Source organism: Psammomys obesus, unplaced genomic scaffold (assembly GCF_907164565.1).
Source record: "Psammomys obesus unplaced genomic scaffold, mPsaObe1.curated_primary_1811, whole genome shotgun sequence".
NCBI lineage: Eukaryota > Metazoa > Chordata > Mammalia > Rodentia > Muridae > Psammomys > Psammomys obesus.
The window spans coordinates 21,014,943-21,041,815 of NW_026592118.1; the positions used below are offsets into that span (position 1 = coordinate 21,014,943).

The window sequence follows — 26,873 nt, forward strand, 5'->3', positions numbered from 1 at the left end:
GTTTATATGGTGGATTACATTGATGGATTTATGTATATTGAACCACCCTTGCATGCCTGGGATGAAGCCTACTTGGTCATGGTACATGGTATCTTTTATGTGTTCTTGGATTTGGTTGGACCATGTATGAATGTAACCTAGAACCCCTGCTCGGATGTAGCCCATGGTAGCTCAGTATCCAAGAGGGTACCCTAGTAAGGGTAACAGGGACTATTTCTGACATGAACTCAATGGCAGGCTCTTTGATCTCCACCCCCACCCCCGAGGGAGGAGCAGCCCTGCTAGGCCACACAGGAGGACTTTGCAGCCAGTCCTGAAGATACCTGATAAATCAAGGTCAGATGAAAGGGGAGAAGGTGCTCCTCATCAGTGGACTTGGAAAGGAGCAAGGAGGAGAAGAGGGAGGGAGGGTGGGATTGGAAGGGAATGAAGGAGGGGATACAAAGTTAATAAACAGTAACCAATGTTAAAAAAATTAAAAAAGGGACTTCAAGAGAAGACTGAATGAGTGGTTTTAAACAAATGGCTACAACACTAAATAAAACACCAGCACTTTGTTTGCTATTCCAAAACCAACAAGTCCTGCAAATTGAGATTAATTTATCAGAACTAGAGAAGAATCTACTTGATTTCTAGTATTTTGTGAATGTACAACTATCAGAAACTACTAGAAGAAACCTGCACATAATTTTGGCCTCTTAACAGTCACCATAAACAGAGCCGTTATCATTGAGTGGTATAAATAGCCATCAAACATCGTGCCCTGATGTTCCTGGAATGTAGCAGGAGAGATGGACAATCTCATGAGAGCATTAGACCTGGTCAAAGCTTTCTGAATAAGGATTTTGCAGCTGATTGTGAAGAAAATCAATTTAAAATCTATATTGTGAACAAATTGCCACTCCCATCACATCTGACTGTTAATATCAATTCTACAAAGGCTAACAGTATATAGGTTGATATTCAGAAATACAGAGAGCTGAAATCTAAAAGAGGTGAACAGCTTTTTAGTTTACCTTGAATACATTAACCAGAGATATTCAATCATATAAACATGTATGTATGTACATAATCAAAATAAGTCCTCTACTACCCACTGACTCAACTACTTATACATAAATTGTTGCCTTAGAAAAGAATTAAATCAAGCCAGGCATGGTGGCACACGCCTGTGATCCCAGTTCTCTGGGAGGCAGAAGCAGATGGATTTCTGGGAGTTTGAGACTAGCCTGGTCTACAAAGTATAGGACAGCCAAGACTACACAGAGAAACCCTAGCTGGAAAAATCAAAAAGGAAAGAAAAGAAGAGAAAAAAAAGAAAAGGAAAAGCATTTTAAAAAATTGTGAAAAATTACCTTCACTTCTTGAATAAACACATGCTGGAAAGGATGTGGAGAAAGAGGAACCCTCCTCCATTGTTGATGGGAATATAAACTTATAGAACCAATTTGGAAATCTATCTACTGTTTTCTCAGATAATTAGGAATAGTGCTTCCTCAAGATCCGGCTATACCACTCCTAGGCATATATCCAAAAGATGCTCAAGTACACAAAGACATTTGCTCAACCATGTTCATAGCAGCTTTATTCATAATAGCCAGAATCTGGAAACAACCTAGATGTCCCTTAACTGAGGAATGGATGCAGAAATTGTGGAACATTTACATAATGGAATACTACTCAGCAATTAAAAACAAGGAAATCATGAAATTTTCAGGCAAATGGTGGGATCTAGAAAAGATCATCCTGAGTGAGGTAACCCAGAAGCAGAAAGACACACATGGTATATACTCACTTATAAGTGGATATTAGACAAATAATACAGGATAAACTGTATTATTACTAAAATCTGTAGTCCTAAAGAAGCTAAAAATCAAGGATGACCCTAGTGGATGGTCTGAAATCTCATTCAGAAGGACAAACAGGATAGACATTGGAAGTAGGAGAAGATAGGCAACAGGATAAGAACCTTCCACGGGGCCTTGAAAGATTCTACCCATCAAAGGAGATGCTGAGACAGATACCAAACTTTAGGCATAGTGCAAAGAACTTTATGGGGAAATAGAAAGACCTGGAGGGGACAGGAGCTCCACAAGGAGACCTACAGAGCCAAAAATCCTGGGCCCAATGGGGCCTACAGAGACCAATACTGTGACCAAGGACCATGCATGGAGAGGATCTAGACCCCTGCTTAGATGTATCCCATAGGCAGCTCAGTCTCCAAGTGGGTTCCCTAGAGCAGGGGCTGTGTCTGGCATGAACTCAGAAAACAGCTCTTTGATCCCCACTCCCTGTGGGGGTACAGCCTTGACAGACCACAGAGGAAGGTGATAGAGCCAGTCCTGATGAGACTCTGATAGGCTTGGGTCAGATAGTAGGGGAGGAGGACCTTCTCTGTCAGTGGACTAAGGAAGGAGTATAGGGGGCAAAGAGAAAAGGAGGGTGGGACTGGAGGAGATGAAGGAGAGGACTACAGCAAGGATACAAAGTGAATAAATTATAATAAATAATATATATTTAACAATATATTAGAACAAAACATTTAGTACTATATGTTGCATTATTAGGGTAACACTTTACACAAAGAATAAAAACCAAAACTGTACCACAACCACTCTACAATTTTTAAGACCTGGTATAATCTCTGAAGTTTATGCTTAAGAACAAGAAACTGTATATGAATTAGAATATACCATTTAGGCATATGACATTAGTCAAGCCAAACACACACACACCAAAACAAATAAGTAAAAAACAAGTGGAATTCTAGAAGTAAATAAGCCACCAAAAAAAAAAGGGACTGAATTTATGGCATTTGCCTCTTTCCACTTTAAATAATCCTACCATGACCAAAAGAAAGACATGTTGTCAAGTGTCTGAATTTGAAGTTGGGAAGGGATGTACACAGGCTGCTTCATGAAGCTGGACTAATGGCCTAGGCACATTAATACACATGTATCTCATCAAATACACTTTGATAAATAAATATTGAATATAGTTTGTGTATATCATATAATGATAATTTATCAAAATACCTTTGTATGTAGGTTCCAATACATTTCAATTACAATGGCAGCGAATCACTTTTAAAGATTGCAAACCACCATATGCAAAATTTAAACCAAAAAGTAAAACAGAATACTTTTCCAAATACTTTATTTAGAATAAAATAGAAAGGTTGTAAATATTTTGTGATAAACAAATTCACACTACAATTTCACCTGAAGCTCAAGAGTTATGTATACACATAGCTCATATGTATTGCATTTACATGTTATAGAATTTGTAAGCAGAATGGTCACATTAGCTCATAGAAAAAAAATGAAAATTATCATAATGTATTTTGAGAATCCATCCATGAATTTATTGTGTAAAGATGATGAAATACATGTTTGCTTGACTGCAAGATCTGTAAGGGTCATTATTTTAAAGTGTCCTTTGTGAGGTGAATGGTGTCTAAAAGTAAGCAGAACCGGATACAGATATTGGCAAACTTCAGATGTGACGTGAATACTTGAATGTCTCTGACCCTGTGATCTATGCCCCTGCTACTGCAGCGGCAAGGTGTGTGTGCTCCGGTCTAAGCAATCCTGGCTGTGTTCCAGCACGCATTGTTGACCACAGCCGGAGGCAGATGGAACTGCTTGTGAGCCATCTGTACCTAGTTACCTGACCTTAGCTTCTACAGTGTTGTTTTAAATTTTCATAGCTGCTTTCAGTATACTTCCTTTTTCTAAAAAATAAAATATTAAACTAGATCATTGAAGTTGCTTTTTAGTTACCCTTCAGTAAAAACCTTAGCTAATTGTGTTTTTGAAGTATCTCAGTAACTAACCACCTGCCAAAATAACAGTGCAAATGAAAGTAAATTTATCTTATTTTTAGATACATTTTCTATTATAGCATAATATAACATTGTTATGCCATAATTTTACCACATTAGTTACAAAAGTTTCTGATAAAAATTAAAGCAAGTTTGCATATTAATTTACGTACAAATGAAAACATATTTAAAATGAGTACATTCATTTTATTTTACTATGAAATTTATAATTTTTACCTTCTACAAGTTTCCCTGTGTGTTCTGCACTTCCACCGGGAAGAATCTTAGCAATATAGGCTCCAATTTCTCCACTATGTCCAGGGATTTCTTTACCGCCAACAATTCTAATTCCTAGGCCATTGCCTGTTTTGAAAATTTAGCAAACTGTTAGTAATCACTGAAGAAGGAAACCCTTACCACAGTAGGCTACACAAAAAGTAGATTAGATACACAGAAGTGAAAAAAAACTCTGAGAGCAGAAACGACATCAATCATGAAATTACATTATTCTGATTCCATAAGTATATGGAAAATAAAGTTATTGGGGTGTATAAGTATTTAAGTATAATCTACAGTGATTAGATTGTTATTAAATGCTCTCTCAAAATTATTCATACTTATTAAAATACCAAATGCCCTCGAATTTAACCAAATACATTTTCCAAAGTTATAAAACATATGCTCAGCAAAACTCCGAGGTAAAAATAATCAACTTTGAAACTAAAAACAAGTAATCTCAGAAAGGTAGTCATTTTAATTAATATCAGAAAGGATATTTTAGATGGACAAATATAGTTACAACATAGATATGACTCCAAGCGATAGTATGATCATAGAGTATGATTACTCTTCACTTCCTGACCTTTACTCCTCACTGTGCTCTGCTTGTGGCATGAGAACATTGTTCCAGATTATGAATAACTTAGTCCTAGTTCTTTACCCCATAAACAGGTTGGTCTATAATTATCCACTTCAAAAGAAAATAGAGAATAATTATGGCAAGCAATTCTGACAGACATGAACCTTCACAACTTCGGTTGGTGTGCTGTTTCTAAATAATCTAAAAAAACAAGTGAGTGCATGAAGTACTGGGTATGTTTTGGGATAATGGAGAGGATGTGCTAGGAAAATGTTAGACAAGAAAGCAGAACTCTTAATCTCTAATAATAACACATACCTATCAATTTAACTGAATTTTTATTAAATATGGTATCAGAAACATTATTCCCAGATGTTTTCAAGGTCTCAAAATCATGCTTCTTTCTCACTTCATTCTTTGGGCATACATAGTGCCTTGGTTAGCATCTGCACAATTCACGTGTTATGCAACTAATTATATTAAATTATAGAATTGTCTGTCACGTTATCCCCTTCTAGTTCCTGTGATATTATAGATGGACTTCTTTCCTCACTCCTCTCCTTTCTTCCTCCTCTTCTGTCCTTATTTCCTTCCTGCCTCTACCCCTCCTTCTATCTGTCCCTTCCTTCTTCTTCACTCTTCCTCCTTTACCCCTCCCTTCTTGTCGTTTCCTCCTTTATTTCGTCTCCTCTTGTTTTCTCCATTTCTGTCATGCCCTCCCTTCTTCCCTCCCTCCCTCTCTTTATCCTGTCTATATTTCTGCCTTTTCACAAGGAGATATATATATATATATCTGTATGTATGTATGTATGTATGTATGTATGTATGTATATTCTGAGTACTAAATCTAAAAATATGTTTAAGCCAAAATATACAAAATTAGCAATCTGCTTCCAAATGTCCTGTCAATAATGATTCATGGTGAAGCAAGATAGTGGTTCCTTTTGTCCCACATTTAGAAATGTGTATGACCCAAGGTCTATGGCTCAGTACTATTTTTTGTAAAGGTAATTGTTGTATCACAACAAATTTAACAAAATTGCATTAGTTGAACTAATCTGATAAATAAAACTCAACGAAATCTGGGTAAAAGTAGCAAGTCAATGGAATTTAGACTTTAAGAAGTCATCAGGATAAAATCTACAATAACATTTTAGATACTTGTCAATCAAAGGTAGAAGATAAAGAAAATAGCACTAACCAGTTGTCAATCCACTTATCTAGTCCATGTTTACCAATATACTATGCATGCTTTAGAAGTTGCTAAAAGTTTTTAAAAACATTAAAATTTTTTAATAACATATAGAAGAAAAGTAAAAAGTCTTACAAAAATGTTTTTTTCTTTTTGTTTTTTTTTTTTTTTTTTGAGACAGGGTTTCTCTGTGCAGCCTTGACTATCCTGGACTATACCTTTCTCTGCTTCTCTGAGTGCTGGGATTACAAGTGTGCATCGCCACACTGGGCAAAAATCAGTTTTGTTTTTTTTTTTTTTTAGCATGACTTATGTATCATGAAAGCTAATTCACATATTTTTTGAGAAATAATGTTTAAATATTGTGATATCATACATTACATTTCCATAGAACTAAAATATATCTTTTCAAATATAGAAAGCAAGATGTCAATGTAAGACTTTGAATTGAAAATACAGTAATTTTGAACTAAATTTACTGAAACTAAAGGATCCTTGATACATAATATGTATATTAGCAATTTTCCAGTATTTTGCATTTTTATTTGGTGTGTTGACATGCACTTGAGGTGTGTGTGTGTGTGTGTGTGTGTGTGTGTGTAAGCCATGGTAATCATGTAAAGGTGACAGCTTGTGGGAGCTGGTTCTCTCCTTCTACCAGGGGTTCTAGTGACTGAAATCATGTCAGCAGTCTTGGTACCAAGAACTTTACCATCTGAGCCATCATTCTGACTCCTTGTTTATATAACATTTGACCTTAAAAAATATTTAAAAAAATCAATCTTCTTTGCCTTTCTATTTATTTTCTATGTAGTTATGTAGACCCGTTGACTAACACTTCCTTAATAAAAGGTCATGAAATACACAGGTTTTGATTTTACAGTATGACAAGATAAATAGAAATTTGAAGAAACAATTAATATTAAGAATACAATAGCTCTAATGAAAAAAGAAAAAGAATTTTAAGTACAGAAAGTAGTTTCTTGAAACTTTTTAAAATTTATTCTCTCATATATTATACCCCAACTGCAATTTTTTCTCTTTCCTCACTTCCTAGTCTCCCCATACCTCCCTCTCCACATCCACTCCTCCTCCATTTGACTTCAGAAAAGGGCAGGCTTCCCAGTGATAGCAACCATGCATAACATATCAAGATGCAATAAGATCAGGCTCCTCCCCTCACATTCAGTTTGGACAAGGAGACCCAGAAAGAGGAAAAGGGTCCCAAAAGCAGGCAAAAGAGTTGGAGAGAGACGTCCTACCACCTCCCCCTTTTAAGAGTCCCACAAGAATACCAAGGAGGTGGTGGGAATGGAAACAAGAAGCATGTAGTGAGGGGAGGACAAAGGATGAGAGTATTCAGACAGAGAGTTGGATTGAGGGGTGCATCTCTAGGGTGAGCCAGAAACCTAGGACAATGGAAATTTCTAGGAATCTGTGAGGGTGACCCGAGCTAAGACACCTAGCAGTGGGGGAGATGGAGCCTGAACTAGCTATCTCCTGTAATTTCCAATGGTGATATTGGGACTCCAGCCCAGCCAGAAAACCTCAATCTACAATTTTTCCCGCTTACAAGATATGCATAGGTAAAAGATGGAGCAGAATGTGTGGAAAGGGCTAACCAAAGACTGGCCAAGCTTGAGACCCATCACGTGAGAGGGAGCCCTCCTGGGCCTAGGTCAATTTCTACATGGTGAGAGTGGTCCCTCCAGAGAGCCATCAGGATGAACCAGAATTCAGACCCATGACCTCAAGGAACTAACATTTACAATTCTCTGCCTGTGGTTGGAAGAGGCATCCCATATTTAGAGAGAAAGAAAGCTTGATTAGTACAGATTGTAGATTTGCAAGGTCACGAGTTTAGGCTGACCATTTAAGTTATGAAAATGTCGGCCCAGTCAACGTGTATTGTTTCAAATATTACTCAATTTGTTATGCAGTAATTAGAAACTAATATGAGAATAAAAGTTGTACATTTAGCCTTCTGTACATGAATATATGCTAATATTACCTTGATACCAAAACTTGAAAATATTAATTTTTATAATACTGAGAAGGCAATGAGCAATCAGTGTTAGAGCATAGGAATGAAAAGGAAAATATCTGGTTTCTACAGTGATGGGGTTCTGGAACAACAGGAGTTGTGAACACTCACCATTTACACAATGGCACTGAATAATGAACACGTGTATGGGTCAGCTTATGTCTCCCCAAATGAAACTAATGCAACAATGTTAATAATTTTGAAAACAACATGTGAATCTTGTCACTAGTTCATAGCATATGTTTGTCTGAGGAGCACACAGAGAGGTGGTCTAGGTAACCAAGTTTGACTTCTGGATGAACTCTTTCATTGTATTGAGGTGCTTTGCTCTGACTAAAGAAAAAGAACTGTGAAATAAGTCAGGTTCTATAGTTTTTGCTGACAACCCTTTCAAGTGGATCTCTTGTGTGTCTTGTGTTATTTTCTTTTAGCCCTCACTCCCCACTCAGGAACTGTTTGACTCTGCCAGCAGGCTCTGGCACCTCTCATCTTCATTAATGACCTCTCTGCAAGATGCGTTAGTACATTACTGGCACAATGTAATAGTGGGAAAAACCAACCAATATCTGACTGGATGTAAGGCCCACTCTATGAGATGAGACCCATCCACAGGACTGCTCTGGTAGCCAAGAACCTGAGATTAAGTAGGACGGAGACCTAGCAGAAAATCAACTTCCACTATTCTGTTGAAACACTGCATGTACAAATGACTCTTAAAGCCAGGCCCCATGTCCAGCATTAGATGGTTAACATAAAATGAACTCAGTGACATTTTGGGAGGCCCTCTTTCTCATAGTGCTTTGCTAATGAAGTCTTATCAGGTCCTCTGAATACACATCATGTTTTCCACTTTTGGGTTATTCTGAGATTTCTGTGTATTTGAGTATGCATGTATATGTGTTCTTGTGCTTTCTCTTTGACTCCTTTTGCTGTTTGTTTTGTCCTACTCTGGTTTGTTTTTATTTTATTTTGTTATTCTTTAGATTCCTGTTGATTTTCAAAGGAGAGAGAAAAGCTGGGGATTCAGATGGGAGGGAAGGATCTGGGAAAAGTTTAGGGAGGATAAATGGCAATAATATTGTATGGAAAAGCATCTTTTATCAATAAAAGAAAATAGAAAAGATACACATTCTGTAGCTTCTACAATGAAGTGCCAGTTTCACTACACATCCATTTAAAATGCATGAGAAGGTAGCATACAGCATCAGGCAGGCGATATTCACCTTCTTCAAATTTCTTTACAGATGTCCCCTATCAGTGACCAGAGAGTAGGAGTGATAAGAAGTAAGAGGGATGGTAAGAAACACCTATTTGGGATTAATACGCTCTGTTGTCAAGAGCAAACATAGGAATGGAAACGTTTCAACTTGAGAAAGAGAATTGAAGCAATTTTGTTTCTAGCAGCTTTATTGAGATAGAGCTCAGACATTGCAGACCTTATTGTTTTAAAGTTTACAGATAATTGTGTTTGGTGTTTATAAATCAATGCTGTTTTACATAATCTATGTATAGCCATAGCCATAGTCAATTCAAAAACAAGTTTTTGATCTTTACCAAAATAAACGACATTCCTGCTAGCTATCACTTACCCACTCCACAGTCCTCCACCTTTGCCCTAAGCATTTATTTTTTGTCCTTTAGCTGCTCCATTTTATGCTTTCCTATGCAAAGAATCAGATTACATATGGACTCCGGGCCCTGGTTTCTTCCATTTAGGATGTTCCCAAAAGCCTTTCGAATTGCAATGTGAATTAGTCCTTTAACTCTTTGTGTTTGGTGAGTAATATCCATCCAATGGATGTACAGCCCTGCCTCACAACAAAAGGTAGAAATTTCTGAGAAGTATGTTGTCAGGCATTTTTCTCGACCCTTCATAGTGTACAGTTAAGTAAAGATGGCTGTTATATGGGGTGATATCTTTTCTTGGACTCCCACCAGGGAATGTGGCTTGCCATCTACTGCAGCATCTCGTACAGTGCATGACAAAACTACCTACTTATGTATTCATTCATGCATGGACAGACATTTTGGTTACTTCTCCTTATCTGTATCTATGATTTCTTGGTGTCAATTTAAACATTTTTAAAAGTCTGAAAATTATTTTAATTATAGTGATTATATGTTAAAATTTTTGTTTTAATGTATTTAAATATCTATTAAAGCTTATGTTTGTCAGGTTTACAGTCATATTAGAACTGTCAGACCATACTATTATTCTAGAAGGCAGAATGAAGCTATGAGTTTTACAGATGCTTTGGCATTTAGTAAATATCATCCACCAACTTTGTTTCTCGGTGATCTAAGCCACAGAATGCGGAGAACTAAGAAGGGGCTTTCCAATATCCTAAATAATGAAAAAAATTACTGTAATGCAACATTAAGTCAAATTTCAAAACATGGAATAAATAACATTTTCACTCTTATAATTCTTATTTATACCTCAAATTTAGGATATTTTCAAAATTCAGTCCACGCACGTAGAATTAGTAAACATGAGAATGAGCTAATCCAGGGTTAATATTGACAACTCTAATTTGTCAAAGACTACATGCTGTTTGGTGCTCTGTGCTATATTAACTTTATACACTTTTTTTTATTATTAGAGGAATCATTAAATATTTTATAACAGCCGAAAAGAAAGAAAGTGAGGAAAGAAGGCATTCTGCAGCCGGATGGGCTTAGACTCCTTGTTCTGTTCTGACAAAGCAGATCTTAACTTTTCTTAAGATTCTAAGAATGTCCTTCTCCCCGGGAACCTACTGCACTTCTTGAAACAGCAGAGTACTGTGACGGTGACTCTTGTCTCCAGATTTCTGAGATTTCTCAGAATTCTCTTTTGTCTGTGAATGAGTTCAATCCAGATACCTAGAACTACTATTCTGTTGCCAGATGACTCATTCTTCTGGAGTACAACTGGTCTACAACTTTCTTTTTAGGCATACAAAACACGTATTTCAACAGAGCGCTTAGATATTACTGCCCATGGGCATATTACATTAGAACAAACTTCAATAGATTAATCTTCTGTGTTTATTTAAATATAATAATTTAAGTGTCATAACACTGTACAGTCAAAAGCAATTCTGTAGATGACTTAAAAACTTAACATACATTATTTTTCCTAGTGTGTCAAGACTTTTATCATAATTGAAGGCTTGTTTGGTGGCCTACCTTCTGTTTCATCCTGGAGAATACTTCATATGCATGAGGGAAAAGAGCATACTCTGCTTTTTGTTTGAAAGAGCTTGGAGTTCTGTCATGTCGAATTGCTGCTCATGTCCTCTACTGCCTTGGTAGTTATTTCTCTAGTTATTCTGTCATTGAAATGTTTACATTTAAATCTTCAAATTCTATATTAATTTGAACAATGATTATGTCATATATTTAAAGGCTTTGGTGTTTAGTACAAACATGTTTGTAATCACATACATTTGGTGAATTCTCTCACTTTTTCAATTTATACTTTTTTTTCATAAGGACTTTTGCTTTTGCCTGTGCTATCCATCATTAATTACTTCTGTCACTTTTGGTGACTATGAATGAAATACCATTTTCAGTCATTTTATTTTCAACTTATTTGGGCCTTAGGATATAAACTAAATACTGTGTAGATAGCACATTGTTGGATGTTCTATTTTACAAATAGTTTTTGATAATGTAGGTTTTTTGATTGGTAAGTTTAGTCCATTTACAGTCAAGCAACTATCTGTTAAAGAACTTGTATTTGCTTTGTTGTTTGTTTTTTCATGCTTTACAGATTTTGACCATTACTTCCTGTGTTTTTTACTTTATTTCATCTTTGTTTTATTTTGTGAAGTGATATAATTTGATGTTTTTCTATATTCTATTAATATTTTCTTTGAGGTTACCATGAGAGTTTTATATCTGATTCTTCTTGTGTTGAAACTGTGAAATATCAGCAGACTAGGGAAGGGGCATAGGAGGAAAGAGGGAGGGAGTGTAGGAATGGGAGGATATGAGGGAGGGGACTACAGCTGGGACACAAAGTGAATAAATTGTAATAAATAAATAAAAAGAAAAGGAAAAAAAAACTGGGCGTGGTGGCACATGCCTGTAATCCCAGCACTTGAGGAGGCAGAAGCAGACAGATCTCTGTGAGTTCGATGCCAACCTAGTCTACAAAGTGAGTCCAGGACAGCCAAGGCAACACAGAGAAATCCTGTCTCAAAAAAACTTAAAAACAAACAATAACAACAATGTGAAATATCTAGTGATGCCAACTTGTCTTCAATTTCATGTGAAAACTCTATTCCAATAAACTTCTGTGTTATAATTTAATATCACAAATGATATCTGTATACCTGTATCCATTTTGTGCCCAATGACACAAACTTTTATCAGTTTTATGCATTTCTTCTATATCCAATAAAAAGAAAAAAAATGAAACTACAAACCATAAAAAAAAACTTTTCAAATGCTGAAAATTTTCATAGCAGCTCATACAATGAACTCCTCTTTTAGTAAGTAAACAATATAATTGAACAAGATTTAATAAATTATTATCCACTTAAGCATCTACAAGTTGAGTAAATCCTACAAAAAAGTGAGTAGCATACATTGTAGAGAAACTACTGGTTTAAAAGTAAAAACAGTGAAAGTCCACTGTGTCTTTCTGGACTATTCCTATATCCAGATCATCTACCATGTGACTACCTGGAAAAATGAGCTATCAAGATCAGAGAGGGGCTTTGTTGCTATTTAATGGAGCAAGCAGGAGACCTGAAGATTCTCTAGCATTAAGTTGGGCCACTGATAACTAGGTGAGTGATAATTAATAAACTCTCTCCATATTTTTTGGTAAGTAGAATCTGGTTATATGGACAGCATATATCAGGCAGTGCCTAATCCATTTTGAATATCTAGTCTAAAGAAGATAACACACATATATAACATGGGTAAGAATCTAGAAAATTTAAAGCTTACTTGAGCTTTAACATTTATTCCCAATTTATATACAAATCTAGCAATGAGACTTTACTACCTTAGAGGTAAATGAAAGTCACTCAAGGTGAACTTGTGATTCATCATTGGATATTTTGATAGATCTTTAGAAAACTACAATACAAGGCTATTCAAAGACATCACATGAAAATACATGCATGAATAATCTTGGAAAATGATATACAAATACGTGATAAACAAGCTAAATCATGAAACATAGAATAACCACACATTATAACAAATAGAAATCATATGAATGCCATGTAGCTTATAATTTAGAAATAAATTAAATATATCTTATTGACAACAAAGAACACATGATCACCTCACTATACCTAGTTTACCTGTTGGCAAAATCCTGAATACAGTCATATTAAAATCCCCTAAGATAAACTAAAAATAAAGGGTCAGGATGATCCTTATAGTTATAGTATATTCCTATAATTACAGCTCATTAGAGGCAGGCGACCGGCCATTCTGCATTTACCTAGTGAGCTTGAAGGAAGCACTGACTACATGAGACACTCTTAGGAGCAACATAAGACAAAAGCAAACAAACAAAAACATTCCAAGCTGGAATTAGAAGGTTTTTCTTCTACAGTCCTATTGCTTCTAGAATCCTTTTCATAACAGTGTAGTTGTGAAGGAATCCTAAAATTCAAGGCAGAGCAAACATACCTACCCTTGCTACTATATTCATTACTGTACAAAAAAAATTCCTCCTAGTGCTACCAAAAAATAATGCAGCACGAAACTCGCAATGAGGGTAGTAATTACTGTATTGGCTAGTGACAGAAAATTCCATGTACAAAATCATGAGTGTTAAATAAAAATTATAAGCATAATAAATCTGTGAGGCTATTAACTGCTAATGGTTAGCATACATAAACCAATCATTACATAATGTCAGGAAATCTTTCAAAGTCTAAATTAAATAAGACTCTTCACAATAAAATGAGACAGAATAAAAACTTAAACACATTTCATATGATAAATTGCTAATTTTATACATAGGGAATAAAAATTTTGATGAGAAGAATCAGTAGAAATCTAAATATACAGGATGTTACATATTCATGCATTGGAAATTCAGTGACTTTTAAGTCAGTAGTTTTATGTGCAACAACGTTTTGTTTTGTTTTTTTCCAGTACAATTCCTATCAGAGTCCCAGAAGGCCAATTCAAAACTCTGTCAAAATTCAATAGATTTTTTGAAAATTAAATTGTTGAGGACTGATACTACCAGATTTCAAAACCCAATACACAACTGCACTAAAAAAAAGGTAGTCATATTTTCAGGTTCAGCACACTAAGCTGCAAATTTAATGTTTTTCAAGTAAGCTCAACAGACTTCTGTTGTGTAGATATCACATTTTTACTATCCATTTATTAGTTAAAGGGCATTTAGGCTGTTTCCACTTCTTGGCTACTGTGAATATAGTGGTAATGAACAAGGCTGAGGTAGCATTTGTATAGCAGGATGCCAAGTCTTTTGGAAATATGCCAGTGAGTTGTATATCTGACTCAAATAGTAGGTCTAATTTTAGCTTTTTGAGAATTCTCATTACCTACTTCTGCAGTGGTTGTCACAGTTTTCAATATTTAATAATGTATATACACATATATACTCACATGCTCACACATTATATATATATGTATATATATGTATATTTTCATGTGTGCATGCAATAATAGTGAAAAGAGAAACTATGAATTTTAAGACAGTGGGGAAGCCGAGGGCTGATATTTTTCAATGCATTTTTTTCTACTCACACAGCAAATCATAAGAATGCGAAGTGACAGATATTAGCAAAGAAACATAAAATTTCCTGCACTATGAGTTATAAAAGCTTTTGGAAAGCAGATTCTATGTGGTGTAAATTTTTAAAAAACATGGACAAAGCATATCTGTTGTATTTATATTGCTTTTTAACTATTTCTGTAATGTCTGTAATACAGTGTTGGCCCTCAGAAATTTAGGTTTCGAAAGCCATTTATCATCTCTACTATTCCTGGAAGCTTCAAAGAGCCTCTGTTAGTACATATTACAACTGTGCATATATTCTGTGTTATCTGTGTTATTAAAAGAGGATTAGAATATTTATTACTTTTTTTGAAATAATAAAACCATTCTACATTAACTACATTAATATATTTAATAAAATTCTTTTACTGATAGTGAATGGTTCATCTTGTTTCCATTCTTCAAATATGCTTCTCTGAGACTTAACAAAAAAGAGCTGAGTTCTCATGCTTGTTTTCTTTTGCAGACTCCCGTGATTCCACATGGTAGGCAGCCTTCAAAAACCATTAGATATTCTCCAAGAATGAGAAGCATAAAGGCCAACCCATGTTAGTATCACGCTGGGAGCAGTTTTGAGTTGGAGGATCAACAAAACATTATGGGACTATTGGAAGGTTCCATCGTCCATATTTTGAGATATATTTGACAAGGGAAATGCCATTAACTTATTTCCTCTTTTGTTTTTGTCATTGTTTCTGTTTCCTATAAATAAGAAAGATTTTTCTTCCATTTAATAATTGTCTATATTTATAATAGTTTTATAAATATTTTATTCAATTCTCAGCTATATAGGTCTGATAAGAGTTTGTGAAAGACAGGTAGTATATCTACTTTAAACAAGTTTGGGTAACCAAAATGAAAACATATTGATGGCTTATTTTCTCCCTTGTTTGGGAGAATGGGTATGCTACATTTTATTCTTCACTTTTTCATTGCTCACATCCTTAGGATAGGAGGTACCTACCAGTTTTGCACGGGCTTTTTATTAATGAGGAAGCTACCATTCACATTATTTATCCCAAACCATGAGAAACTAGTAGGGATGGAAAGTTTGCTGTGGAAATTTTTATATGTATAGGAAATGACCAGACTAAAGCAAATAGTTTATCACAATACAGTTCAAATTCTAGCTCTCACAATCATAAAATCATGGTCAATTTTGTTTTCTTTATACTTCCCAGTTAGTTTTAAAGCAAATTTTATATATGTATCATTATTTGTAAATATTTTAGTATGCATCTCAAAAAGATATATTCAATTATGATTAAAGCTAATAAAAACACATATTTTTGAAAATTCTCTTAGAATAAATTCAAAACAATCCCACATTAACATAATAGTGCAGCTAATTGCTTCCTTCGGTCATTAAATACAAATAAAAAAATGTTATACATGATAAAAGCTATTTTATCTGTCAAAAAGATTTACTAAAATAAAAATGTGAACACAAAGTCATATTCCTAATATAATTAATAAATAGTGAGTATCCACAAAACTGTCATAAATCAAAGCAAGCTTGGTTTTGGCACCATATAAGACAAGGTAAAGTCAAACATGACTGCTCTGTTGGAGGTTGTGCGTACAGTAGATGCTTTACAAAGACTTACGTTTGACTCCTTATTCATAGACTCATATACTTAAAACAATGTATATTTCTAAGGATTTAGTGATAATACTACAGATTGTTTTAATATATTTTATGTTGTGTGGAACTGTGTTCTCTAAGAATAAACAAACTATACATTTAGTAGTAACCATTGAAGTGTGCATAAAAATGGCAAATAGTTTATTATTTTAGGAAGATAATAAAATAAAAGGAGACTTGGAGATAATATGTGCACTTGCTAGAAAAATTAGTTTCCAAAATAATAATTCTCTTCTTTTGTTAAAAAAATTAAAGGAAATGAATATATTTTTGAGAGTTAAATATTTATAACAGTAAATTAGTAGCGTTTGTTTTCATTATTTTTGTAGTTTAGTCATTTTCTTGTTCAAGTACAACAATAATAAGGTAGAAGAAAATAAGGCAGAGAGGAAAATCTTTTAATATCCAGCAAAAATGATGACATGAGTAGACAGATACGTTGATATATAGCCTGTTGATTTAGGGGAAATGGTTTAAAATTCCTAAAATATATCCTACAAAAATAATTTCAGCATTACCATAACATATTATGCCATTTTGATTTATGTTATAGAAGTAACTGCAATAATTTTCATCAAGGAACAACTTCCACAAAACTACCCTAGAAACACTAATTTGTCTCAATATATAAACATTTTCTAAAAAAATGAAAATCAAATCTAAGCAGACAATACAAGTATAGAATGGATTTTATAAGAATGAAATGATTAAAAAAAGCACTTAAATATTTAAATATTTAAATTTAAATATTTTCTCTTGTATTTTCAATTTGAACAACAACATAGTATTTATAAATATTCTATATGTAATATATTATAGTATATTTGAATCCTTTTTCTTTGGTAAAAGAAAACAATTTTAACAACGAAACATTAGATTCCCAAGTGATGAGTCTTCTGTGAAAATAGAGAGCAAGCCATCCCTCTCCATTGCACAACCATGCTTCAAAGTCTGAAATAGCAGTTGCAGCTGAGAGACCAAGTACTTTCCAAAATCAACATAAAAAAGAAGTATGTTAGGCCACAGAGGAGGACTTTGCAGCCAGCCCTGAAGATACCTGATAAAACAGGGTCAGATGAAAGGGGAGGAGGTCCTCCCCTATCAGTGGACTTGGAAAGGGGCAGGGAGGAGACCAGGGAGGGAGTGTGGGGTTGGGGAGGGAATGAGGGAGCGGGATACAGCTGGGACACAGAGTTAACAAAATGTAACTAAAAAGAAAAAAATAATAATAAAAATAATAATAATAATAAAAAAGAAGTATATCCACCATGTTGCATCTGCCTCTTAAACCGAGCCCACAACAATACCCTTAAAATTTGCCAGTATTTTCTATTTATATTCGTTGGATCTGAAAAACAGATTATGCACAGCAATTGAGAAAAATACAAGAACTACGCAGGGTATATTTTGTCAACTTAAGAATTTCATCTCATCTCAGACTACAAATAATGAAAATCTCATTTGTAATATGAAAATTTCATAAATTTTCAAGGGTTTCAGGCTCTTGAAATTAAAAATAATTATAGAAATTTTTTATGCTGGATGAAATGCAGGAACCATAACAATGAAATACAATGTTAGATCCTAGATTGTATCTTGAGGAGGTAAATAAAACAAATGATTAGTGGAAAAACTCAAAATTTGGGTAAGACTTAGAATTGTTTTACTATCATATCATGTTGACTTCTTTTATTTTGTCAATTTTGTTTAGATTTATGTCAGTATTAGAAAATTTAGCAAAAAAGAAAGGGCAACACAGCAATCTGTGCCATTTTCTGGAAGTCCATGATTACGCCAATATAAGAAGCTTAGAGAGTCTATTATCAGCTTTAATCTATAAATAGACATAAGTAATCTGAAAGCTGACCATGACTGACAGTTCTCACCATGGATAAATATAGAGGAATCTGATCCTAAGATCCCAGGCCTCTATTTCCTCTAACCTCAGTGACTATATTAATCATCAGAGCCAAAACACATTGTAATGTGGTGACAATGATACTCCCCGAAGCAGTAACTACGAGTCCTGCCAAATCATGCACTGTTAGAGACACAGATCATAAAGAAAGGATATGTAACATGTAGTGACTCTTCGTGCAAAAATCATGTCCTTAATGTTTTTTTGTTTTGAAATAAATAGCCTGCTATTTTGGACATGTTCTAAAACAGATGTAAAAGGTCGTTTTCTAAAATTTAATGAGTCATTTAAACTGAAATACAAATACATATGTCAATAAGACATCAGAATTGAAAATTAGCAGATAGTTCAGTGTGTTTTACCTGAAACTGTGTGATCCTTAGTGTCTCTGGTTATTTTTATCCTTGCATGAGGAAAGATGTAGTGCATTGTCTTCCCATTCATCTGCAGAATCTAGGACATACAAGGGATTATGTAAAAAAACAATCAGTAATACAACCCCTTGAAATACTTCATGCAGAACTACAGTTGCTCAATTCAAAGCTCACCAATTAAATCAATAAAAAGATGCCAGAGATGCTTGAATAATGACACTGGAGGAATTTACAATGACACCCCATAATGATTAAGTTTGTTTCTGAGTTCATTATGGTATTTCATTTATAACCAATCACTCTTGAAGACTGGCTAGTTTTCTTTGAGATTTTTTTTTTAATTTTTTATTAATTATTTTTATTTTTTATTAATTACACTTTATTCACTTTGTATCCCCCCATAAGCCGCTCCTTCCTCCCTTCCCGGGCCCACCCTCCCTCCCCCTTCTTCACCCATGTCCCTCCTCAGGTCCACTGATAGGGGAGGTCCTCCTCTCCTTCCTTCTGATCTTAGTCTATCAGATCTCATCAGGAGTGGCTACATTGTCATCTTCTGTGGCCTGGTAAGGCTGCTCCCCCCTCAGGGGGAGGTGATCAAAGAGGGCCAATCAGATTATGTCAGAGGCAGTCCCTCTTCCCATCACTATGAAACCCATTTGGACACTAAACTGCCATGGGCTACATCTGTGCAGCGGTTCTAGGTTATCTCCATGTATGGTACTTGGTTGGAGTATGAGTCTCTGGGAAGACCCCTGTGTTCAAATTGTCTGGTTCTGTTGCTCTCCTTGTGGAGTTCCTGTACTCTCCAGATCTTACTATTTCCCATTTCTTACATAAGATTCATGCATGTGACAATATTCTAAAGTTTTAATAATTAAGTAAGACTAGTGGGGAAAACACAGAGAAGGTCCCATCTTGTCATATTTTTGTCATTCTAACTAGGTCTGTCATATATTTAAGGTGCTTGAATTTTGTGAAATTTTACTGTGGACATCTACTAGATTCATATTCATAACTCATACTAATTCTGTCAAAACCAATAAAGACTTTATACAAGTATTTCTGAGTCTGTTTTTATATCCAAAGGTTATGATACTGATGGAGCTATTTCTTGTTACTACAGGAATTCCTAAAGCAGAAGAGGTAAAACTAACGCTCTTGTGCCTGTAATGCCCACACTATTTCATAACTAGACTTTGTTTTAACAGTATACATTATTCTGTAAAATGTTGTAGTCTACCTCGCTCTTATTTAAATGATTTTATAATCTCATGTAGGTTTAATGACTGTTTTAAAGTCACTGACCCGGCTGGTCAAAAACAAGCTAAGGCAACACTATTTTGCGTTTAGGGTTTCTTCCCAATTTCTAGATTTGTTACTGCAGATGTAATCTCATAGTGCACAGACTGCAGTTTTCAAGAGTAGGCAAGCTTCTTGGCGTGTTCATGGGAGTTTTATCAGTGAATTATTGTCAGGTTTTAATCAATATCTGTGCCATTGGGTTACTGAATATCTTCATTTACATGATTTTTTTTCTTTAGAATATCTCCCTACAATTCCCACAGCTTTTAAGACTTTGTAACCTGCATCATGAGCTCACTTACTAAAATGTTATATTTCTATAGCTATGACTGATATGGATGGGCCAATAGCAAGCAGAATGACAATTGTAGGTAAATACCGACAGCCTTCTAGAAAATAGGCTACAGGACACCTGTTTTGTTTTATTTTATTTTTAACCAGCATTAGTAAGAGATACACCAAGGTGCTAGTCTCTGTTGCCATTGGTCTTTTGAAGATTTCTATATCAAAATGTTGTCACCTACATGTATCAAAGAACATGCATTGTTTTTCTTTAATAACCATAAATATTTTCATGAGCTGAGTCTACATATGTATCATGTAGTTAAGTTTGCATTAGCACAATTTTTATTTACGCATTCACCCACTTTGGTTAGCACAAAGGCTTGCTATGGAAGACAGATGCCTCACTGCGTCTCAGCACAGTGCTGGATACTGCACACTTACACATTAGGGAGTGTAAGGCCTCTGAGAGCTGTTATGTTCTATATATTCATGGCCAAAGACATAATTCATGGTTTATCCCAAAGCACGAGGGAAACAGACTTTTCTAGTTTTGTAGCAAGATGGTACTGATAGTATCAGAGATGTCTTATTGCAAGAAGGGGTTCATTCATGACAGGCTGAGTGACCAGTATGCTTAGCAAAGAGACCAGAATCTAGAGAGAGAAAACTGTTCGGACACAAATAAAAGAAAAAAAAAAAAAACCCAGCTCCTTCAGAGGAGGCTATTATATCCTAAGGCAGAAGCTGCAGAGAGTTTCCAGATGACACTAGCTTTACTGTCCAAAGTGGGAAATATTATCACAGACAACATATGGTAACTCCTTACAGCACTCAGGTAAAAGAGATCGACCCTCTTCATGAAAAAAACAAAAACAAAACAACAACAACAAAAACCAACAAAAACTTAAAAACAAATAAGTTTAGATGGGCCTATTCATTTAGCAATGAATTTGGATTTCTCTACTATAATGCCAATATGTGCAAACATTAAATGTACAAATTTGAAAGGAAATAAAAACTGATTTGGTAAATTCATAGTTAGTATGATTGTATACCAAATATTTTTTCAGAAGTAATCCTGTATCCATTTAGTGTTTTGTGCACAATATTTTACAGAAGATAAATTCATGTTTGAGTTCTTCAATTAAATTTTATACTCTTTTCCCCTAGAGCACTTCATGAGAATAAACTCTTGTTGTACATGCTTTCAAGTAACAGCATCTTTGTTTATTGGTACCAAGAACTCAGTATTACCTTTTATTATCAGACATGCAAAGAAAGTGAATAAAATTCAAATTCCATTTTGTTATCCTCTAGACCAAAATAAAGTTCTTGAGTTAAAGATGAAAGCAATATTTTCAGATAAATATGCAGGAAATGCAGGAAAGCATGAACATTAAAATTTAAAACATTAAATTTAATATTCACATTAAAATAAAAAGCATAAACATTAAAATTAATGTAATTAAACTTTGGAAAATTATGCATTTAAGGCATATGATATCTTCTATATAGAACCAATTTTTAGAAAACATATAAAGAAAAGCAAATTATTGCCATAACAATCAATATTTCTGTTACTTTTGAAAGGAGAGGCTGCAATCCAAAAGGTTCATGCAGGTCTCTGGGGCAGGCCATATTCTCTATCTTGGCTTTTGGGTACTTGTATGGCTCTCACTTTATAGTAATTTATAACTTTATGCCTTTTTCCTTTTGATCAGTACATCTTGTTTTATAGTTTAATGGATATTAATGCAAAGGTTCATTTTTTTAAATGTATTATGATTGTTACATTCACCTAACCAGGATCTTTATTCTCCTATTTATTGAACTCGTCAGATTTTATGAAACAAACTTCAATAAACCCTACCTTCCTTATTGGCATTATACTTGTCTGTAACTCCATATTTAAGATATAATGTACTATGTACTCAATCAAAGTCATTGATCTACCTCGTTTTTAATTGCTGAGAAGTATTCCATTATATAAAAATACCCCAAATTCTGTATCCATTCCTCCATTGATGGATATCTGGGTTGTTTCCAGGTTCTGGCTATTACAAATAAAGCTGCTACAAACATGGTTGAACAAATGTCCTTGTTGTGTACTTGAGCATATTTTAGATATATGCCTACAAATGGTATAGCTGGATCTCAAGGAAGCACTATTCCTGTAAATTCAGTACTGAAGACAATATATCCATATAATAAATATGGATTACTTGAATGAATCATTTAAATTGTCTGGTAGAAGAATCACAGTGCCCATCAAACTGTTTAAATAAAGTACTTTCTCCATTAAATTACTGAAAGAAAACAGTCTTGAACTTAACTCTGTTAGAACTGACCCTGTTGCTTACAAATATGAAAGAGAATAAATTTTCAGACTTACTTGCTCTTGATGTTGACTTAGCGGTCTGGAGTGAACCAATCTTTCTGGCAGTTTCCGATCCAGACCATGGCCATTTTCCAACCGAGATTCCCTGGGTTTATCAAACCAATCCGTTTCCTCCCGACGCAAGTGATAGGCTTTGGGGACCAAGGAAACATCATACATTGCAACCGCAACTAATACAGGTGATAGAGGGAAGCAAATATTCTGCAGTATTAGCATGCACTGGGCTTGTTGACCACAGCATGCATTTCACACATAACTCCCATCAGATACTATTTTCAATAGTATCTACAGATTTTCATACAACAGAATAACCTAGAGAAAGAGAGGTACACATATGCACAACATCTCATAGTAAAATAAAATAACCCACAAAATTACATTTTAATCAACATAAATGAAATTTAGATGACAATCAATAAACAAAAGTATTTAAGAATAATTTCATTCAACTTAAGTCATCAGTTCCCACACAAACCTTACCCTACAAATGACCATGTATGATCAAAAGACAACAGGAAATGCTCTATGTTCATATGCAAGTTTCTTTTAACTTTCCAATTTTGTATAAATCAAATAGAAGTATATGGCTAATTTTCTACTTTTGTATAAGTCAAGCAGCAATATATAGATACTAGCTTCAACACTGAATGAATATATTTTTGAAAACATGACATTTATTTGACAATTGTAAGTAAACGAAAGCATTTCTAAGATACACTTTGTCCTTGCTAGAAACATAGAAACATGTGCATTACACAAACTTTATAGCTTAATAATAAAAATATATCTTAATCAGTATGTGTATGAGAGAATTGTTAAAATAAACAAAATCATTATCTGAATTTTAACACCAACTTATAAATTTGACAATTAGTTTTTAATTAACTTAACACCATGATACTACTTGATAGCATTTTGAATACTTAATCATATTTAAAGCACTCAAATACTAATTTAAATTTTTCGTCTAGTTCTATCAGTACTTTCCAGGTTTATTAAGGGTATTTCAAAGTAACTAAAACTAACTCTTACTCAATGGCTAAAACTGCATTTAGTATACATTCCTTATTCTTATTATTCCTTGGTTATATTCTTGGTCCCAGTTAACAGCCTTTAGAAACAATACATTGCTGTTTCTCAAATGGCAGATGGAAGGACTTGTCCTCTTGCTCACCCTGATAGATGATGATTTCAATATTATTTTCTTAAAATGGCAGTTTCTAAAATGTCACATAATGGACACTACTTATCTTGTAAAAATTGTCTCTTTAGGTCTACCTTATCCTCTAAAAATTTCTCCAGAGACTGTGATTTCTGTCATTTATTGGCTTGTAGGATAACACAAGCAGTGTATGTTGTATCACTCACTGCATCCGTGTATTCTTGCATACCATGTTTCTCAACCAACAATTTCTCCCACAGACATGGAATATCACAGTTTCTCCAACTTTAGATATGATATCTGTATTGTGGCTACAAATACACTTAATTGATTTGCCCATTATATTAGCAGCTACTAGAAGAGGAAATTTTTATGTCTTTTTCATATTTCCATTTTCTCCTTCTTATATGAAACATAGTGTTTCCTAAATTTTTGTGGAATGAATTGATGATACAGGCATTTATCATAATCTAAATAAAAAGGTAAATATTATGATAGTTTTAAATACATAGCTTGTACTTAAAACTGGTTTTTAGATACACAGTGTTCTTTACACAACCTAGTTGATAATTATTGTGGTAAACCACAGTGCTAATTTGAAGCTCAGTGAATAAATTATTGAGTATAGCAGATACTTGGTAAATAAAGCAATGAACCTATTAGTTATCAGTCTGAGGTTACTAGATTATACCTAACATTCCTTAGGAGGAAATAATTTTATATAAAGATTATGTATATTTATCATATTTTTTTAATTTTTTATTAATTACACTTTAGTCATTTTGTATCCCCCCATAAGCCCCTCCCTCCTCCCCTCCCAATCCCACCCTCCCTCCCCTTTCTGCATGCATGCCACTCCCCAAGTCCACTGATAGGGGAGGTTCTCCTCTCCTTTCTGATCTTAGTCTATCAGTTCTCATCAAAATTGGCTGCATTGTCCTCTACCATGGCCTGGTAAGGCTGCTCCCCCCTCAGGGGGAGGTGATCAAAGAGCAGGCCAATCAGATTATATCAGAGGCAGTCCCTCTTCCCATTACTATGTAACCCACTTGGACACTGAACTGCCATGGGCTACATCTGTGCAGGAGTTCTAGGTTATCTCCACGAATAGTCCTTGGTTGGAGTATGAGTCTCTGGGAAGTTCCCTGTGTTCAAATTATCTTGTTCTGTTGCTCTGCTTGTGGAGTTATCATATATTCTTAAAAAGAAATTTTAAAAAGTAATGATTCATCATGTTTTCAATATGTGGTTATCCTGAATTATAAAGAAGATTATTTCATTTGAATATATAATTTTCCTAATTAAATTTTAAATAAAATTGTTTAAAATATGTTTTAAGAAAAAAAAAAATATGTTTTAAGGAACTCTGGATATTTCAAATATGACAAATCTCAAGCTGATCTAATATTTAATCAGTTTATTTTCAATTCTGATGACCTGTTTTGATCTTCTCTTATTTCTAATAATAGTCCCATATATAAATCAATGAAAAAGATAGCCACCATCTTTATAGGAACATAGAGTTGACCTAAAGCAACCAGATTGAGTGACTCTGTGCCTATATCATAGTCTCTTCCTTAGGGATGTCAGATGTGTTGGGTTAGCTTTTTTGATATGTGGGAGTGGAATAATGTTACAAACATATTTTATAAAATGTAACATACCTGTTCCATGCTGATTTAAACAAATTTCTTTGTTTTTATATCACTATAATACTTTATATATTTGCATGATATACAAACAATAAAAATATATAACATTTTAATATGCACATATTTAAAAGATGGCTAGTACAATTCAGTTAGCAATGTGATTCAATTTGTATAGACTTTTATATAATTCTGTATTGATAATTTCTGTGAATGAGTTTATTCTGCTTTGTTTTCTGCTTTGGAATCATCTTTATTTAATACTGTATATGGTACATGTTATCTTATATTCATATATATGATATACATATATATTTCATCAAAATAAAGGTTCAGTTATTGGTAACTATTGCTATATACCAAACTTAGACAAAAAAAATATCAGTTAATTATATATGTACAGAATCAAATAAGTGCCACATTTTGGACTAGTTATAAAAATTACATGTCTAAAATCAAGTTAAAAACTACTTGTAAATTTTTCTAATTAATTGTCATCTATGTGCACAAATCCTTTAGGAATTGATATGTTCTATAGTCCCAGAGTTTTATTTTTATTTTTATAAATAAGGCCATTGAATGGCTTCTTATTCTTTTCATGGTCATTCCAGATGTACAAAATGAATATAAAACATGTACTAGACTAAAAGAACAGCTGTTTCCACATAATGTCATAATTTCTGGAAGGCAAGTAGATTAATTCAAATACTGGCCTAATACAAATATACCCAAATGAAAGTTTTACTTAATTAACAAACTGTCAATAAAAATGGTCAACCAATCAGCTTGAAATAAGAAAAAAACAGGGTAGAACGAAACTTTGTTTTCAGAATTTTCAGAATCAAAGAAAACAATTCATTTGCTTCAGGTCCACAAACCTTTTCAGTTCAGAAAACATCCTTCATCTTTTAAAATCAGATCTTTGTCTACATACAAAACAAAAAGAAAATGCTGTTCATGAAGACACATTTTCATGCGAGGCTTTACTGAGAAAGTTAGATTTAAATGGGAGAATAGTCACATCAGTTTGTATTTTTGAGTATTCAAAAAATGAAATAATAACATTTTAATCATTTAGAAATGTTGTGTTTCCAGGACTTCAACCCAACAAATGTAAAACACAAACCAATAAACAAGTTGGGTACAATGGCTCCTGCCTTTGACACAACTACTTAAGAGCCTGGCATTGGAGGATCATCATAAATCTGAACCTAGCCTGTATAGTGAGTTCCAGGCCAGCATGGGCTACAGAATGATTCTACATAAAAAAAATTTAATAAAGTAAATTACATATATATGCATATATCATATGATTTTGTAATAGATTATATTAGTGAAAGAAAGGTAGTGAAATATCAAAGGAGTAGACTCCAAACAGGTACACTTTGAAAAACAGTATATATATTTTCAGTTTTAAATGGAAAGAATGTTTTATATATACTGAAAATTATTTTCA

At 34.0% G+C, this 26,873-nt stretch overlaps 1 protein-coding gene across 3 annotated transcripts in view; it reads right to left on the reverse strand.

The window, feature by feature from the left end:
* Positions 1-26,873, reverse strand: part of Pclo (piccolo presynaptic cytomatrix protein) — a 335,738-nt gene that overhangs the window by 109,394 nt on the left and 199,471 nt on the right. For all 3 annotated transcript variants that reach the window (XM_055612550.1, XM_055612549.1, XM_055612551.1), the window contains exons 8-10: positions 22,601-22,737; positions 18,610-18,700; positions 4,061-4,186 (exon numbers count right to left, since the gene is read on the reverse strand). In XM_055612550.1, coding sequence (XP_055468525.1) covers positions 4,061-4,186; positions 18,610-18,700; positions 22,601-22,737 — 354 coding nt within the window. The remainder of the gene's footprint in view (positions 1-4,060; positions 4,187-18,609; positions 18,701-22,600; positions 22,738-26,873) is intronic.